General features: G+C 38.0%; 1 protein-coding gene across 1 annotated transcript; it reads left to right on the top strand.

Annotated features, from left to right (window-relative positions):
* The first annotated feature begins 8,396 nt into the window (after positions 1–8,396).
* LOC142150469 (olfactory receptor 1468-like) lies at positions 8,397–9,347 on the top strand. The gene has a single exon (XM_075205663.1). The coding sequence runs from the start codon at positions 8,397–8,399 to the stop codon at positions 9,345–9,347; it is 951 nt and encodes a 316-aa protein (XP_075061764.1).
* Positions 9,348–18,108: the final 8,761 nt, after the last annotated feature.

The raw sequence follows: 18,108 nt of genomic DNA, 5'->3' as shown, positions 1-18,108 counted from the left end.
TTCAAGGTATTGGGAAACGAGTCCTTGGAGATGAAAAACGATAGCAACACAAAAGTGGAGAAGAGAAAATAGACATATTGGGCCTGGTTAAATAAGGAAAGTAAAGAAAAAAAATGAGTAAGTTTCCTTAATGAATCAGGCCCATAGTGTGGACTTTAAAAGTAGAGAAAGAGAGGAAGGGTTCTGGTGGTGTGACCTGGATGGGTCAGCTTGGAGAAAGTAGAACCACCTTGTCTGTTTCTGGATCTGGGAGTGTGGGTGAGGTAGAGTCCTCCATAGGAAAGAATATAGAGATAGGAAAAGACCATAGCCCTCAACATTCCACTGAAACTACTCTCACAAAAGTGATCAATGATCTACTTGCTGCAAAGTCTAAGGGTTCTCCATACTCATTCTCTTGGACCGCTCTGCTGATTTTGACACTGTTGATCACCCTCTTCTCCTACACACCCTTCACTCCATAGGCTTTTGTGACACAGTTCTTCCTGGTTCACTTCCTACCTATCGAACCGCTACTTTAGTGTTTTTACCTCTACCACATCCTCCCCTCCTCTCCCACTATCTGTTGACGTCCCACAAGACCCTGCTCTTAGCCTTTTACTTTTTTCATTGTACTCCTCTTCTCTTGGAGCTCTAATTCGCTCATTCGGCCTCCAATACACTCTCTATGTTGGTGACACCCAAATCTATATTTCTTTCCATGACCTCTCTCCTTCTGTACTATCTCTTGTAACCAACTGTCTTTCTGCTATTTCTGCATAGATGTCCCAACGCTACCTAAAGCTCAACATGTCCAAAACAAAGCTTATTATCTTCCCTCCTGCCAGAGTCACCACCTGCCCTCAAATCTCTCTACTGTCATTAACACTACAATTTCCTCTGTCTCCCAAGTCAGCTGCATGGGTGTCACAGATGACTCCACCCTCTGCTTTATTGTTCACATCCAGACTCTCTCCAAGCCCTGTTGACTCCACCTTAAAAACATTGCCTACTGTATGGAGCTGCAGAGCACTGTGGCGCCTTACAAATCTATGATAATAATAATAATAATAATAATAATAATAATAATAATAGTAGTAGTATAGAGCTGCCAGAGATGTATTGACAGAGGAGGCGAGCCAAGTTTCTGTAATGGCCAAGAGGTTTAGGGATTTAGAAATAAATCTATCATAGATAGATGTGTGTTTATTACAAACAGATCCAGAGCTCAAAAGTGTAATGGAGAAAGTAAAAGAAAGAAGTAGAGAAATGTAGATATGGTTGGAGGAATTGTAAGTATGAGGTGGATGGAAAACTTTGAGGTGGAACAATGAGCGTGAGCAGATAGTGAGGATGACACAGGCCTCCAGGTTAGGTGAGATGTCACCACCAACCATGAGGAGGAGAAGAGTGAGAGAATGGAACTGTAAGGATGTTTTATGGGTGTACGGTATATTTCTGTTTATATAAGCCGCATAGTGCTGTGGATGCAGGAAATAAAACAGAGTGCAGATTAATGAGCATTTAAGTAGTAAGGGGGAAATAATAATGGAGAGAGAAGGCTGGAGAGAGAAAAGAAGTTTGGAGACAAGTGTGTTTAAAGTAGGGGTGTGCACCGGGCACTTTTAGTGTTTTGGGTTTTGGGTTCTGATTAGCTTGAGGTTTTGGGTTCTGATTTGTTTTGCCAAAACACCTGAAGAAAAGTTTTGGTTCTGATTTAGGGTTTTGGGTTCTGATTTATTTTTTAAAAAAAGCATAAAAAGCGCTAAAATCCCGTTTTTTGTTTTTTTTACACTCCTACGCTATTATTAACCTCAATAACATTCAATAATATTCAATAACAATCATTTCCACTAATTTCCAGTCTATTCTGAACACCTCACATCTCACAATATTGTTTTTAGTCCAAAACATTGCACCGAGGTAGCTTTCTGGACTGCGTAGTGGAGTGGCCCCGGTACCCAATTTGGTACCGGGGGCACAATACCTCCTCCCACTGGTCTCAATTCCACTGCACATATGGCTGCTCCTACATTCTCTGCAGCATATAGAGGGTGTAGTTTGAGCGCGTCAATACCTCTTGTTTTCGACGATGACAAGTCATTTTCATAAAATTTTGATTTGGCAGCAACAGTCAACGTATTTTAATATATGATACGCAGCTATCTGGACTGCGTAGTGGAGTGGCCCCGGTACCCAATTTGGTACCAGGGCCACAATACCTCCTCCAACTGGTCTAAATTCCACTGCACATATGGCTGCTCCTACCTCCTCCAACTGGTCTGAATTCCACTGCACAGATGGCGGACACCGGATGCACATCTAACACCAACATAGCTGTTAAGGCCGCAGTTATCCGCTTTGCCATAGGATGACTACTGTAGTACTTTGTGCTCATGGCAAACGACTGTTGAATGGTCACATAATGCCAAAAAAAGAGGTGCAAGATGGAATTGTCCTTGGGCCCTCCCACCCACCCTTATGTTGTTGAAATAGGACATGCACACTTTAACAAACCAATCCTTTCAGCGAAAGGGCCTACAAAACAACTGTGGCTGAAATGATTGGTTTGTTTGGGCCCCCACACGAAAAAAGCTATTCATCTCTCCTTGTACAAACTAAACTGGCTCTACTGAGGCAAGATGTCGTCCTCATCCTCATCCTCTGATTCCTCTCCCCCTTCAGTGTGTACTTCCTCATCCTCACACATTATTAATTCGTCCCAGCTGGACTCCACAACCACAGGTCCCTCTGTAGTACCTGGAGGCCAGTGCTGTACTTGATTGAGGAATTGATAATTCATTTTTATGAACATCATTTTTTCAACGTTCTGCGGAAGCAACGTCCTTCGCCGCTCACTGACCAGGTTCCCCGCTGCACTAAAAACTCTTTCCAAGTACACACTGGAGGGGGGCCAACTCAGATAACTTGGGACTGCACAAACAATGAACGTAGTAATAGAAATGGCAGTTCCACTTTTTTGGGACTGCACAAACAATGAACATAGTAATAGAAATGGCAGTGCCTCTTTTTTGGGACTGCACAAACAATGAACGTAGTAATAGAAAGGGCAGTTCCTCTTTTTTGGGACTGCACAAACAATGAACGTAGTAATAGAAATGGCAGTGCCTCTTTTTTGGAACTGCAGAAACAATGAACGTAGTAATAGAAATGGCAGTTCCTCTTTTTTGGGACTGCAAGAATATATTGCTCTATAATATTTTTTATACTTTTTCAATTATTTTTTTATATTTTTTTTTTAAAAAAATCTTGGTATGTTTTTGGTATTTTTTTAAATTTTTTAAATGATTTTTGGCTATTTAACAAATTGCTATGGACTTATCAGAAACAAATACAGGACAAAAGCACCACTGGACTCAGCAGCACAGACACTGGCCAAAGCACCACTGGAATCAGCAGGACAGAGCACTGTAAAAAGTACTACTGGACTCAGCAGGACAAAAGCACCACTTGACTAAAGTAATCAGAAGGACAGAGCACTGGACAAAGTACTAATGGACTCAGCAGGACAAAGCACCACTTGACTAAAGTAATCAGCAGGACAGAGCACATCAACCTCCCTCTTCAGTAACCACAGGGAGAATGAAGATGGCGGCCGCGAGCGGGGCATTAATGAGATCCGAGTCTCGCGACATCCGACGCGAGACTTGGATGTTATAGCCTCGTTTTGCATTCCTTGGGCTGCCGGAAGTACCCGAACAGTGCTCGGATCCCGTCGGATCCGCACTGTTCGGGTGGGCTCGGATTAGCGAAATCCGAGCCCGCTCATTTTTAGTTTAAAGTGGATACGAGAAAGAGAGTGTGCATTGTGTCAATGTATCATAGCAAAATGTGTGATATGTGGATGCATGTGGGTCAGCTTGGGTGGGTAATGAAAGTATGTGGAAGCACAATTAGTCTCAATTGTGCAGAGCAATGGATAAGGTGAAATATATTTTACTGACCCCTGACTGGTGTTTAAAGAGTAAGTAATCTCTTCAGTTTTAACACAAGGTCCTAAATGCTGACAGTTGGGCTCAGTGGGTGGCTCATTGGGTCCAGTAGTCTAACAAAAATGGCTACAGCAATCGTAGTTAAGCTCAGTGGGTAGCTGAACAGATTTTGAAATAATAAGATAGATAGATAGAATGATAGATAGATATGAGATAGATATGAGATAGATAGATAGATATGAGATAGATATAAGATAGATAGATAGTTAGATATGAGATAGATAGATAGATATGAGATAGATAGATAGATAGATAGATATGAGATAGATAGATAGATAGATATGAGATAGATATGAGATAGATAGATAGATAGATAGATAGATAGATAGATATGAGATAGATAGATAGATAGATAGATAGATAGATAGATAGAATCTTTATTTCTTTGAAAATTACTCCTTTTTTGCTTTACTTTACTTAATGAAACAGGCCCAATATGTGAAAAGATGTCATTAATTAATATCAAAATTGTATCAAGAATTTTTCCAAATCATAAATATATTGCAGCTAAATTAATATCATGGCCAAATGCAAATAGAAAATAGCTTGTTAGATATTCCCATGTAACACTGCTCATTATATTTGTGTAACACATTTTGTATATTCCCCTCTGTCCTGCATAATTGATTCTGCTGATGTATATAAATTGTGATGACACCTTCCAATGTTTGACTTTCCTCAGCATTTAGCACAGACAAATATTCAGGGCTGCGTTTGTTGAATGACAAAATCAATAATAATAATAATAATAATAATAATAATAATAAAATAAAAAAACAATATAACATTACAGGTCTTAGCTGTGGATTTAGCTTAAAAATGTAAGTTTTTTACATTATTTTTTTTAGAACTATTTAAAACAAGATGTGTTTTGTAGAATTAACCTTAATGGGCCTGATTCTTCAAGGATCTTAACTGAAGAAACTTCTTATTTCAGTCTCCTGGACAAAACCATGTTACATTGCAAGGGGTGCAAATGAGTGTTCTGTTTTGCACATAAGTTAAATACTGACTGTTTTTTCATGTAACACACAAATACTTGATAGCTTACTTGTACACTGAAATTTAAAGTTGATATTTGTGTGCTACATGAAAAAACAGTCAGTATTTAACTTATGTGCAAAACAGAATGCTAATTTGCACCCCTTGCATTGTAACATGGTTTTGTCCAGGAGACTGAAATAAGAAGTTTCTTAGGTTAAGATCCTTAATGAATCAGGCCTTATATGTTTAACTCAAGCTAAGGCTAAGGTAAGTCTTTTTTCCATTTTTATTGTGGTACCATTGTTTAGTGAAGATTTGTATCTTTCTCATTTACAGGCATCCCATATTGTTAGCTACAAATTGTCCCAACATTTATTCTGTGACGTGGAACATTTATAGAGTATGGAAATATGGGTACAGCTAGAGCATATTTATTTTGGGACACATGGTGCGATTGGGAGTGCTCTGGAGTATGTACCCGATTATGTCTTATGCCTCTATCTGTCTCTAATATTATAGGCCCCAATTTACATTATTAACAAAGGCAACATGGTGTAGATAGATGTATAGTTGGGGTAGGGCATGGGTTAGATCAACTTTACATTTCATGGTACAAATAAAGTTATCAAGTATTTGTGTGCTACATGACAAAAAATCAGGCAGTATTTTCCTTATGTGCAAAATAGTAAACTAATTTGCACCCCTTGTATTGTAACATGGTTTGTCCAGGAGAAAACTTACTCCTTTTTTGCCTTACTGTCATTAATGTCTCAGGCCCAGGACCAGGAGCTTTGATTTTCTTATGTCATATTGAATTTGTGTCAATGCTAATTTTCCTTTTTTTAAACGGTTGATTGAAATATAATCATGGCTTTTGGCGTCGTCATTTGATTGTTTTAGATTTTTTGTCCAGGAGCAAATTTAAACCGTTCTCTTGCTTTACTTTCTTTGATATATTTATTTATAATATATTCTTTCTTGTGTACCATTTGGAATACCCCTACTTGTACGGTTACATTGGCAACATGATTTCAAATACTTTGGAGTAACATGTAGCTTGTCATGAAAATGGTTTCAGAATGTCCTGCTCTGAACAAACTCATTCACTTTCTGAAAGCAAAACTTCAAACATATGAACTTAACGGGATGGTAATTGACCACATTGAAAATTCACAGTCACAGGAATAGTATGGTGATGGAAAGTGTATGGGATTTACACAGGTTTTAATACCAAACTTTATTTTTCATGTTTTGAGAGAATACATAGATGCCTTTCTGCTATTTATGACTAAGATTTTATTCAATTTAATTGGTGAGCCTTCATTTTCTTTAGTAAATTATGTGATGTAGTACCAGATATATATTTTGCATGCAATATTAGTTTTTATTTTTACTAACCTTATGTTTGTTCCATATTGTTTTTATTGCATAATGTTTTGTGCTTTTCCTTGTTTACTTAGTATTTTTAAATGATTTGTATTATTGTACTACTATTTTTATTTGGCAACCTATTTTTTATATCAATTGTTATAGATATGATCGTTCTAAACATAAATTTTATGCAAATATATGATGAGATTCTGTTGTTGCTTATTTTTCATTACAAACATTTTGGCAGTTTGTTTCATTTCAGAAGCCACATATTCAATTATGTAGTTAGGTATCTTATAGTTGTTTTATTTGCATTAAATACTGTATTTTATGCACATATTAAATTTATACAGTCTGCATTTAACACTATCACACATTTCACAGCAAAATTGGGGCTACTGTATTTCTGTAATTCCACTTTTATGTAGACCTTAAATACAAGCAAAACACATACATACACACAAACATACACACACACACACACACACACACACACATATTAAACACTCACTGGATTAAAGTTATACATTTGATACAACAGTGTAAAGTCATGGCCAAAAGTTTTGAGAATGACACAACTATAGATTTTCACAAAGTTTGCAGCTTCAGAGATTTTAGACCTTTTTGTTAGATGTTGCTATGGTATACTGAAGTAACATTACAAGCATTTCATGAGTGTCAAAGGCTTTTATTGACAATTGCATTAAGTTTATGCAAAGAGTCAATATTTGTAATGTTGACCCTTCTTTTTGAGGACTCTTCAATTTGCCCTGGCATGCCCATTCTTACCTAATCAATGCTTGAAGTTTGTCAGAATTTGTGGGGTTTCCTTTGTCCACCCGCCTCTTGAGGATTGACCACGAGTTCTAAATGGGATTAAGGTTTGAGGAGGTTCCTGGCCATGGACCCAAAATTTTGATGTTTTGATCCCTGAGCCACTTAGTTATCACTTTTTCCTTATTTCAATGGCTTCATCCTGCTGGAAAATGCATTATTCGTCACCAAACTGTTCTTGGATGATTGAGAGAAGTTGCTCTTGGAGGATACTTTGGTGCCATTCTTTATTCATGGCTGTGTTCTTAGGCAAAATTGTGGGTGAGCCCACTCCCTTGGCTGAGAAGCAACCCCACACATGAATGGTCTCAGGATGCTTTACTGTTGACATGACACAGGACTGATGGTAGTGTTCACTTTTTCTTCTCCAGACAAGTGTTTTTCCAGATGCCCCAAACAATCTGAAGTTGGATTCATCAGATAAAATGATTTTACCCCATTCCTCAGCAATCCAATTCCTGTACCTTTTGCAGAATATCAGTCTGCCCCTGATGTTTTTCCTAGAGAGAAGTGGCTTCTTTGCTGGCCCCTTCACACTAGGCTATCCTTCAAAATACTTTGCCTCACTGTGCATGCAGATGCACTCACATGTACCTGCTTCCACTCCTGAGCAAGCTCTCCACTGGTGGTGCCTCGAACCCTGTAGCTGAACCAGCTATAGAAGACAGTCCTGGTGCTTGCTGGTCATTCATGGGTGCCCTGAAGCTTTCTTCAAAACTATTGAACCTCTCTCCTTGAAGATCCAATAAATGGTTGACTTAGGTGCAATCTTACTAGCAGCAATATCCTTGCCTGTGAAGCACTTTTTGTGCAAAGCAATGATGACTGCACGTGTTTCCTTGCAGGTAACCATGGTTAACAAAGGAAGAACAATTATTTCTAGCAGCTCTCAGTCTGTTATTCTAACTCAATCAGCATGACAGAGTGATATCCAGCCTTGTCCTCATCAACACTCTCACCTGTGTTAACGAGAGAATCACTGACCTGATTTCATAAAGTTCATTGTCATGACAAAGAGGGACTTTGAAATAAATTGCATTTCATCAGATCACTCTTCATGACATTCTGGAGTATATGCAAACTGCCATCATAAAAACTGAGCCAGCAATCTTTGTGAAAAATAATAATTGTGTCATTCTTAAAACTTTTGGCCATGACTGTAACATGAACAGTTTATAAATTATATGACCATTCCTCATCTTCTATTTTCAGATAATGCATGAAACAAATGTGACCATCATCACCATGATCCATCTTTTGGGATTTCAGAGTCCTCAAAGTATAACATATTATCTCTTCTTTCTTTTCTTTATTATTTACTGTATGACAATATGTGGGAACCTCCTGATCATCACTCTGGTGTCCTACAGCAAGAACCTCCACTCTCCCATGTACATCTTCCTCACACAACTCGCTGTATCAGACATCTTACTGGCAACAGATATTCTTCCTAATGCGGTTCATGCTGTTTTGGTAAAAGTCAATAGAATGTCATTTACTGACTGCATCACTCAGTTTTATTTCTTTGATGTCTCAGAAACCTCAGAGTGTCTTCTTCTTACCTTGATGTGTTTTGACAGATATTTGGCAATCTGTAAACCACTGCACTACTCTTCTATAGTGAATACTCAAATTTGCCTGAAAATGGTTATTGTAACTTGGATATTGAGTGCTTCAGTAGTGTTAATCCACACTCTAACTATAACCACATTACAGTTTTGTGGACCAAATATCATTGACCACTTTTTCTGTGATCTTGCTCCACTACTAGAGCTTTCTTGCTCAGATACCACCTTAGTTCAGTTGGAAGTTACTTTGTTGAGCGCTCTTTTGGTTGTGATTCCATTCCTGATCATCATTATATCATATGTTTATATTATAGCTACCATTCTACAGATATCATCTACTACTGGGAGACAAAAAGCTTTCTCCACCTGCAGCTCCCACCTAGCTGTGGTGTCTATGTATTATGGAAGCCTAGTTTGTGTTTATTTGGTTCCAACCAGAAAACAGTCATGGAACATTAGCAAAGTTCTATCCCTGTTGTACACTGTGGTCACCCCACTGATGAATCCAATTATATACAGTCTGAGAAATAAAGACATAAAGACAGCAGTTGAAAAAACTATCAAGGACTTATATAATTGCTATTTAAATGTATCCTAATAACTGTGCTTTAAATAAACCACATTAAAAATTTGATCAAAATAATTTTAATTGGTTAAATTAAATATTGTGAATAATTTTTATTTCATCCAAGGAGGATTAGAAGAGCCTATAGGAAACAATATAGAAATTGAATTCTCCTTACTGTTATATGATGTCTCTCTTTCTCTATTATTATTATTATTATTATTTTTGTTGTTGTTGTTGTTGTTGTTATTAGTATTATTGATTTGTAAGGTATTGCAGTGGTCTGCTATTCATGAGAATTGATAAACCAGTTCATATGTAACACAGGGACATACAAGGTAGGCTCAAGACGTGCACATGTGAAAACTAAGTGTTTGAAGGGCCATGTTTGTAAGAGACCTTACAATCTATTGAAAATGTGCAAAGCTCACACAGAGTATCCCATTTGGCATCTATATTGTGACAGTAGTGTGAGTGTGCTTATATGAATAGCATATATTAAGTACTCATTGAAGTAGGGTATGGTCTAGTGTAGAGCTGGGTTTTGAGAAGGTGTTTAAAAATTTGAAGAGAGTCTCATCAGTCAAAGTATGGAATTCTGTAAGTGTGGTGAAATGATTGGTTAAAGGTGCCCGCCTCTTTGCGTTTCCCGGTTTCTAGACATATTCAAATAAAACTTAACCCACAGTTAATACCTATCTTCCATGTTGCCCATGAAAAGCACTGGAAGGAATTTTAACCCAGATAGCAGCAAACTGAGGAAACTGGAAACTAGGTATGGGGTCAAGGGACCTCTAGGAATTTGAAGAGTGGGTTGTGTTGTGCCCTGATGGCTCTGGTGTGACTAATGTAAATACGATTTTGGGGATGAAGGATTTGTATTAAATGAACCTATTATAATTTTTTTATTTTCTGATTACTAATATTTAATCTTATGCGAAAATATAGGACTTTCAGTTTTTAAATGGTAATCAAGTTATTATGAGAATCTCCTGGTGTACTTCTTTCCTCACGACTACCCCATCTGACATACTGGTGATAACTTCTTTGAACAGTGATGTGTTATGACAGTTACTGTATCTGAGAACCTGTAGATCACATCATTATAATTCTATCATGGAGTTTGCTTAAAATTTATTTCCCCAATGCTCCTTAGTACGACAACATCATTATTGCAGTTTTGTGGACCATGATTTATTGACCATGTACTCTGTGATTAGAAGATGCACATGTCTTGCTCAGATTCCTCAATCATTCAGTTATAATTATTTTTAATAGTATACTTTTATTTACATATCCATTTATTGACATGATAGGATTTTACATTTTTATAAAGGTTATTTTTCTGAAAATCTTCCGTGTTATTTATATTCCTCCAACCAGAGGACAACCAATGTATATAAGTTTTGTCATTGCTGTACATTACAGGAACTCCTCTACTGATTCCACTATATACTGTTTGCGGATTCAACACATTAAGAAGTCCTTTGGAATGTTTAAAAGTGATTTTATTGAATGGAACATTTTTCATTAATACTTTCAATGTTTTAAGGAAAATAATGAAAATTTATAGCATTGGAACTGAATTTGTAAATCTTGTATTAAGAATGAATAAATCTTGATTTATAAATGAGAATTTTATCCTACTTTAACCCCCTCCTTACCACTGTTTCACATTAATGACCCGAATATACTTTTCTTGTTTGGCTGAAATATAGGGATTTACTATCACAAACAGACCAATTATAGCACATTTGGCATTTAACACTCATCATTAGCTTTGTTAACTGTATGCAATGAGATTTAGTACTCAAGTAAAGTGTATCTCTCTCCACAGCAACGTGGAATCTTCCTCTCTCTTGGATATTAAAATGGAGTCTGTCTTCTATAAACTTATACAATTTTTTTATCTTACATAAATGAATCATGTGATAGTCCTCTAAGAAAATTGGAATAAACAAACTCTAATTGTGTTTGCATTTAATTATATTTTATCTGCAAAATATGGCTTTTGATTTTTTTCATAACATTGTAAATAAACTTACTTTAATAAGTTTACTGTAAAAAACCTACTCTCTTAAGTTTATGGCACTTCATTACATTATTATATTGTGTACAAATGGTCTAATGCAACTTTAGTATATACTACTAACCGGTGGTAGTCATTTTAACGGTGCTAATAACACCGACAGTGACTACCATGAACCCACAAAAACAAAACTCACTTGGCCGACTGATAACAAATGATGACTAACCTTAACAATGACACAACAACTCCCCAAGAGTGTCATACCAAATCCCGATCAGTAGTAAGAACGGCAGCGTCTTTTGACGTCATTTGAAATTGCGTCCTCTATATCAGTCTTTTTAAATCGGCACTGCCGATTCTCATACCACCTAACTCTTACACTTAGGCTTAGGCTTAGCGTTAGGGTTAGGAATAAAAATCTTAACGACTCAGACCCACAGAGAGTAACCCTGCTAACTTTCAATATAATAAACAGAAAGTACAATGATTACACTCTCATCCCATTGCACACCCATCTATACAAAATCATTTAGATCCGTAAATTTTATATATGCTTTGTAGAAATAAAGATCTTAAAGGCTGTTCCATTGTATGTGTACTTAAGGACTCAAGCGTGATAGTAAATAAAAAAAATCAGACAGGTGTAGGATAATGTCAAAGATCTCCATCACTCTGTGTGACTAAATGAATGTGATAAGCTAATCATTCTGTTTCTCATTTGTCACATAATGTGGATTATAGCAAATACTTTTTATAGCCCTTCTTTTGTTCCCAAGCTCACCAGACTACAATTGCATTGTCCAATAACATGTAGCTAAGGGGACATTGTAGTTCAGTGTAAATATGTAAATTGTGTATTGTATATTGATGACTTGCAGTAAGGTTGCTATTCATTGTCTGTAAAGTGAAGCCAGGGGGATTGTGGGTAGGGATCAGGTTGCCATGTGCTGGAGTAGGAAAACTAATTGGTGTCCATTGTTCTCACCAGGCTAGTCCAGACAGGCCATCTAACAGGGGAGGTTCTCTGGAAGGACAGCTCATCTTCACTCCCCTGTCCAACCCCCTAGTCCAGCGCTGACCAATGGTTAAGGAGAATAGACCCAGGGGTTTGCCCAGGGAGGGGAAAGACTGTGGAAATTAGACCTGTGATATAAGGAACAACTCCAGGGGGGAAGGATGTTCATGCTGGGATTTCATTCATGAAGGTGCATCTAGTTTTGAATTGTCGTTTTCTAACTAGCGTCTATATATGCAGCTGAGAGTGATCCATGGGTCGTGAAGTCTGGACAGCAGGTGACTATATCTCCTTAAGTTATTGGGGTAAGGGACAGATAATGTGGTAAACCTGCCTGGCATTTATTTACTGTGTGTACATAAGATTCTAGTGTTGTTTGTATGACAATAAATATACTGTTGTATGTTTATAACTGCATTTTGCCTGAGTGACCATACGAATCCTAGAAGGTGCTGGGTAGACTTCCCTGGCATAGGAAGGCACCCGTGGGTGGCCAGCCAGCGTGAAGTGGGTTGCATTGGGCCAGATACACCCGGTATCTTCACACTCGGGATATGAAAACCACAATATAGTGAATAGCTCAAAGGTCCACAGTATAACACCATGATCTAGCTATCTCCTCTGACAGTTCACCAACGCAATTTAATTGAATACTCTTTTTCAAGGTGATATGGGGAGGAGCCACACCTTTTGGTTTTTTTATACCCCTCTTCAGGAGTCAATAAATAGATATTCTCAGTGGTTAAATCACAACACATAAAGATGATAATTACCTTTACAATGTACAATGGCACTAAACTGAATACCAAATCTGCCACTAACCAGCTGCAAAAAGTAAAACAATGGCGGGGAACGACTGCCACTCAACAAAAATAAGAAATGGCACTAGTCCACCAAATTCATTAATAACATATTTGATGTCAAAATAATGTACATATAGACATATGTACATTAATTGATTTTCACATGGTGTAGCAACTACATCTCTAAATTGGAATGTGGAATGTGGCTATATAGAAAACAATGTATATCAGAATACAAAAGTTGTAAATACTGTTGGCGCTCCAATATGCCAAAAGCAGCCAAAACAATTCTCTAACTAAATAATAAACTCATCCATTGATAATAAATGGAAAAGGATATAAATTGGCAAATAATTCAGCGCTAATGTTACTCCAAATTCAAAAACAAAAACAAATAGAAAGATGAATATTGTACTTTGTTTTTTTCGGGGTGGCATAACTACAGTACTAGGCTTAAAGTGTATAGGGGCTTACATTTAGCAAAAGCTGGCATGTGAGCCCCACCCAAATGAGAAAATGAGCCTTAAATAGGCTTTATAGTCAGCTGCTTAGACAATGCAAGGCAGTATTTTGAGACAAAACCAGAGAAGATATAAGCCCGCACTTGCTTAATCCCATATTATAAATGGTACCAGCCGCATGGCAAAATAAATGTCCTATATGTATACAAAACAAAAAGATAATTGTTATCAGCACTTATCCTTCACAATGCATATCTATGTGTATCTAGCAAAATGAAAACATGAGGTGCTGGTTCATATTTTGATTAAAACATTTAAGCCTACATCCCAGTGGACAGTGTAGCCCATTGTATACAGGTCCTACACTATAGGTCATGTTTTCAGTTTGCTAGATACACAGAGATATGCAGTATTAAGGATAAGCGCTGACAACAATTGTGGGTAGAAGTGTCCCAGCAATGAGGTGAGCTGAGCATGGAATCTGGACGGAGACCTAGACCTTTACACCAGCTCTATAATTTTCAAGTAAGTTCTTCCTCCCATCTCCTCTCATCAGCCATTGAAAACTTCTGTTTCTCTGCAAAGAATTCCTTCTTGCCCTAACAAACCAATGCATTATGGAAGAAATTAGGTGCACCCGTGGAAATAATTCTAAACTATGAGTCGGTTATTTTGAGCGTAATAAGTGACCTCCTTTGAGTCTCAGACTATTCACGTAACACAATATTCTTCTGTAGTCTGAAAAGTATATATGATCTTTCTATATGAAAAAAAGGATTATATTGTAGGTTTTTTAGATCCATACAGTTTATGACAGGTCTGTTGAGGAACTTTCCTGCATTCTCTGTCAATCACAGGCTGTTTGAGCATGCTATTGTGATACCCAGAAACTGTTGGGCACTAGGACCCAGTGAAACAGGACTGTCACAGCATGATACTGAACAGGATTTAATACCCAGAAAGTCCAGTCTGTGGGGGCTGCTGAAAAGTTCTGTGTTTTGGGTGACAAGAAAAATGATGAGACTGTGGAGACAGTGATTTAAGGAAGCAGAGTAACAGAGAGAGGGCTGAGGAGCCTTGTGAAAAGAGAGAATAGAGGAAAACAGACAAAAAGACAGCTAATGAACTGGAGTGACAGCAGCAGTGACCAGAAGCACTGATAGAGTGACAGAGGAGCAGCAGTGAGCGGAGGTGGTGAGACACAGTGAGAAAGAAATATGAGACAGACATTAAAAAGTGTGAGAGTGATAGCATTATAAAGAGAAATTCATAAAGAGATAACAGAAGAGGATGAGACAGTGAGATATATTTACCTGTTTGCAAGTGACAATTACTCTGACAGGAAAACAACAAATAGTTTCTCATATTTATCAGAATATCAGTATTATTTATTCCTCCCAATTGATAAGAAGAAATGTACAGAACATTTGGCTGAAAGTTATGTTTAATCACCAGATAAGTGTGATGTGTGTCCAGTGACAGAGACTCTTACCTCACAGTAACACAGAACCTTTGTTTTAACTGAAACCTCAGAGATATCCTCCATCTTGTGGTTGGCAGCCATATTGCCTAGTTACGTTCATTTCCACAAAGACTACTGAATGCTGATATAGAAAGGAAAAGAGTAATTGTTTTATTTGATATGCTGTATGTAGAAATGTAAAAATGTGCTTAAATCCGCGGTGCTATTTCCATAACTGTTACCAAAACACTCAAAAACAGTGAATTTTTATTTAGATTAAAAGTTAAATATTTGTGAGTAGCATTGATTATAACTAGAAATTTGTAATTATATGGTATTTGCTGCTAATCATTATTTGCCCCAAACATTTTAATAATATATTGTTCCCAAATAATAAATTTGATGTTAGTTCATTTTTGGCGTCCTATTTGTATTGGGGACGCAAAGGTTCTCTGTTCCACTGTCGTGTCGTGATCCAAAGAAGAGCATCAAAGAAGAGCATCCAGAGACCAGATAAGATCCGCACTACACCTACCTATAGGCGTGTTACACTAGTAATTACAATTTCACAATAGCTAAAAAAGATATAGGTAATCTCAAGGCTTTTTTTCTCATAGAACGCTCCGAACGGCATTTTTTTTCAAAGGGTTTTCAAACTTTAATTAACTTTTTAACATTTTTTTTTCTCTGCAGTGCTGCGACAGTGCAGCACCACATCTTAGTGTGTGTCCGGCTTCCGGCCCTGACAGCGTTGTGACGTCACGACGCTGCCAGTCAGAGGAGCCGCGTTCAAGCAGAGAAGCGAGAAAAGACGCATAGAAGGTAAGTACAGATTACAGAAAGGGTGGGAGGGGCTCAGAAAGAGAGGGCTACCGAAAACGAGGGGGCAGAAAGAGAGGGCTACAGAAAAATGAAGGGGGCAGAAAGTGAGGGCTACAGAAAAATGAGAGGGGCAGAAAGAGAGGGCAACAGAAAAATGAAGGGGGCAGAAAGAGAGGGCTACACAAAAATAAGGGGGACAGAACGAGGGGGCTACACAAAAAAGAGGGTTGCAGAAAGAGAGGGCTACAGAAAATTGAGGGGGCAGAAAGAGAGGGCTACAGAAAAATGGAGGCAGAAAAAGAGGGATACAGAAAAATGATGGGAGCAGAAAGAGAGGGCTACAAAAAATGAGGGGGCAGAATAGGGGTGAGAATAGCTAGTGGGCATATGTGAGAAAAGTTGGTAGGCAGCAGGGGACGTGTCAGTGTGTAACAGGTGAGTGATGTCCAGATGTTTTGTTTTGTATTATTAAATCGAACATTTGGGGCCTCCCCTCTAGATATCCTGCGTTTGCTCCTGGGCAGCAGTGAAGACTGGACATCATTCTACTTTAGACATCAGTGCATCTGGACTGCAGCCTTGCCAGCAAGCCCGGAGGAGGTAAGTTATTATTTTTATTTTACAATTGTCAAGTGTGTGAGGGGCAAGGAAGGGAGTATTGGGGGGAGGAGGGGCGGTAGGCTGAAGACTTGCCTTGAGGAGTATTGGATTTTAAAGCACAGAGGTGTTTGGAAGGAACCATTGTACAGTTTATATACACTAATCACGGCTCAATAAGAATAAAAGATTAACAAGATGTAAGTTCCGGCAAATTTTTTCTTACAAAAAAAAAGCACTGGGTAATCTCAGCCTGTCTGTTGCATATGTTTGTTTCTGAAAGAACATCCCTGCAATTAACTTTTTGGAAAATTAGGTTGTAACACCTATGTCCACGTAGCTAGCAGAGCTGAGGTGGGTGAGAAACATCAGTTATTTATCAGATAATCATCTCTTGTTTATCATCAATGCTTGATTCAGCTCTCCAGCATCTCTGTGTCAAGAATACTACTTGTATATTACAATTCTGTTTCAAAAACTAAATCCTTGTAATGACAGCCATGGAGCCAGAAGTATGATGAAAACATTAAAAATGATTTGTTGCAGTGAGAACACAATCCAAGGTAAACACAGACCAGGTAAGGCCTGGTAAGTAAACAAACATCCGGATGTGGCAAGATAACAAGTAAATGGTAATGAAAACATCCCAGCAGAAACAGGTAAGTTAGCGGTACAAAGATTAACGGCGAGGGCCAGGAATTCACAGGAACTGTAAGTTTGCAGTATGTGCAACCATATGACAGATTTCAGGTTAACATCCTGGTGACTGGGTATAGATGAGTAGTAAGTGGTTTCTGAACAGTAGTTACAGGAAAAAAGAATGATTTCACAGAAACAGAATGTAGCAATACAGTTAGTTCAAGGGAAAAAACAAACAACAATTACCAGCAAGGAGCATAGTGAGGAGCAGGCATATAGTCAATAACACAGGTGCTGTGATTGACAGGAGGAGAAGGTTAACTCCTGCTAGTAAAGGAAAAGGCAATAGAACAATAGCAGCACCTCTGGTAAGCCAGAGGTACTGCAGGCCTGAAACAACATTAGTCCAGCAGACTGGAGCTGCAGAGGCAAAGCGGCATCCCCGTGGGCGATGCTGCAGCGCAGACGGAGGCAGATTCTGACAATGTATTATTGCAGCCATCCACATAGTATTTTCATCACAAAAAAGCACCATATGTGCTTGAATTACAATTTTATGTATTTCACAAATGGTGACATCATGGATATTGCAACCCAACCATTATGGTAGTTTGGAAAAGAGGGGTGACCATTCCCACACCAAGAGAGCCCTTACTTTTTTAGCCTCTCATCCACCTCAATACCATTTGTATGGGTAATGATTTTTATACCCAGGTAGATACCTTAATTTGCTTGTATAACTGAATAGAAAACATAAGAGTTTGTTTAACCAACTCTTTTACAAACAGTTACACCATCACACTAATCCTGTAACGTGACATTAAATTAAGAAATTCACACCATACAAATATATACTCTAAGCGCTATGCTGGTATGCTCTTATGGACACTGGGCTATGCTCCTTGTAACCTTGCAAGGCAGCAGTGTGGCTTAATGGCACATTGCATTTGGTGGACACAAACTTAA

The sequence above is a fragment of the Mixophyes fleayi genome, chromosome 4 (genome assembly GCF_038048845.1).
Source record: "Mixophyes fleayi isolate aMixFle1 chromosome 4, aMixFle1.hap1, whole genome shotgun sequence".
Lineage (NCBI taxonomy): Eukaryota > Metazoa > Chordata > Amphibia > Anura > Limnodynastidae > Mixophyes > Mixophyes fleayi.
The sequence above is the reverse complement of the archived record's forward strand: the minus strand, read 5'-3'. Positions and strand labels throughout refer to the sequence as shown.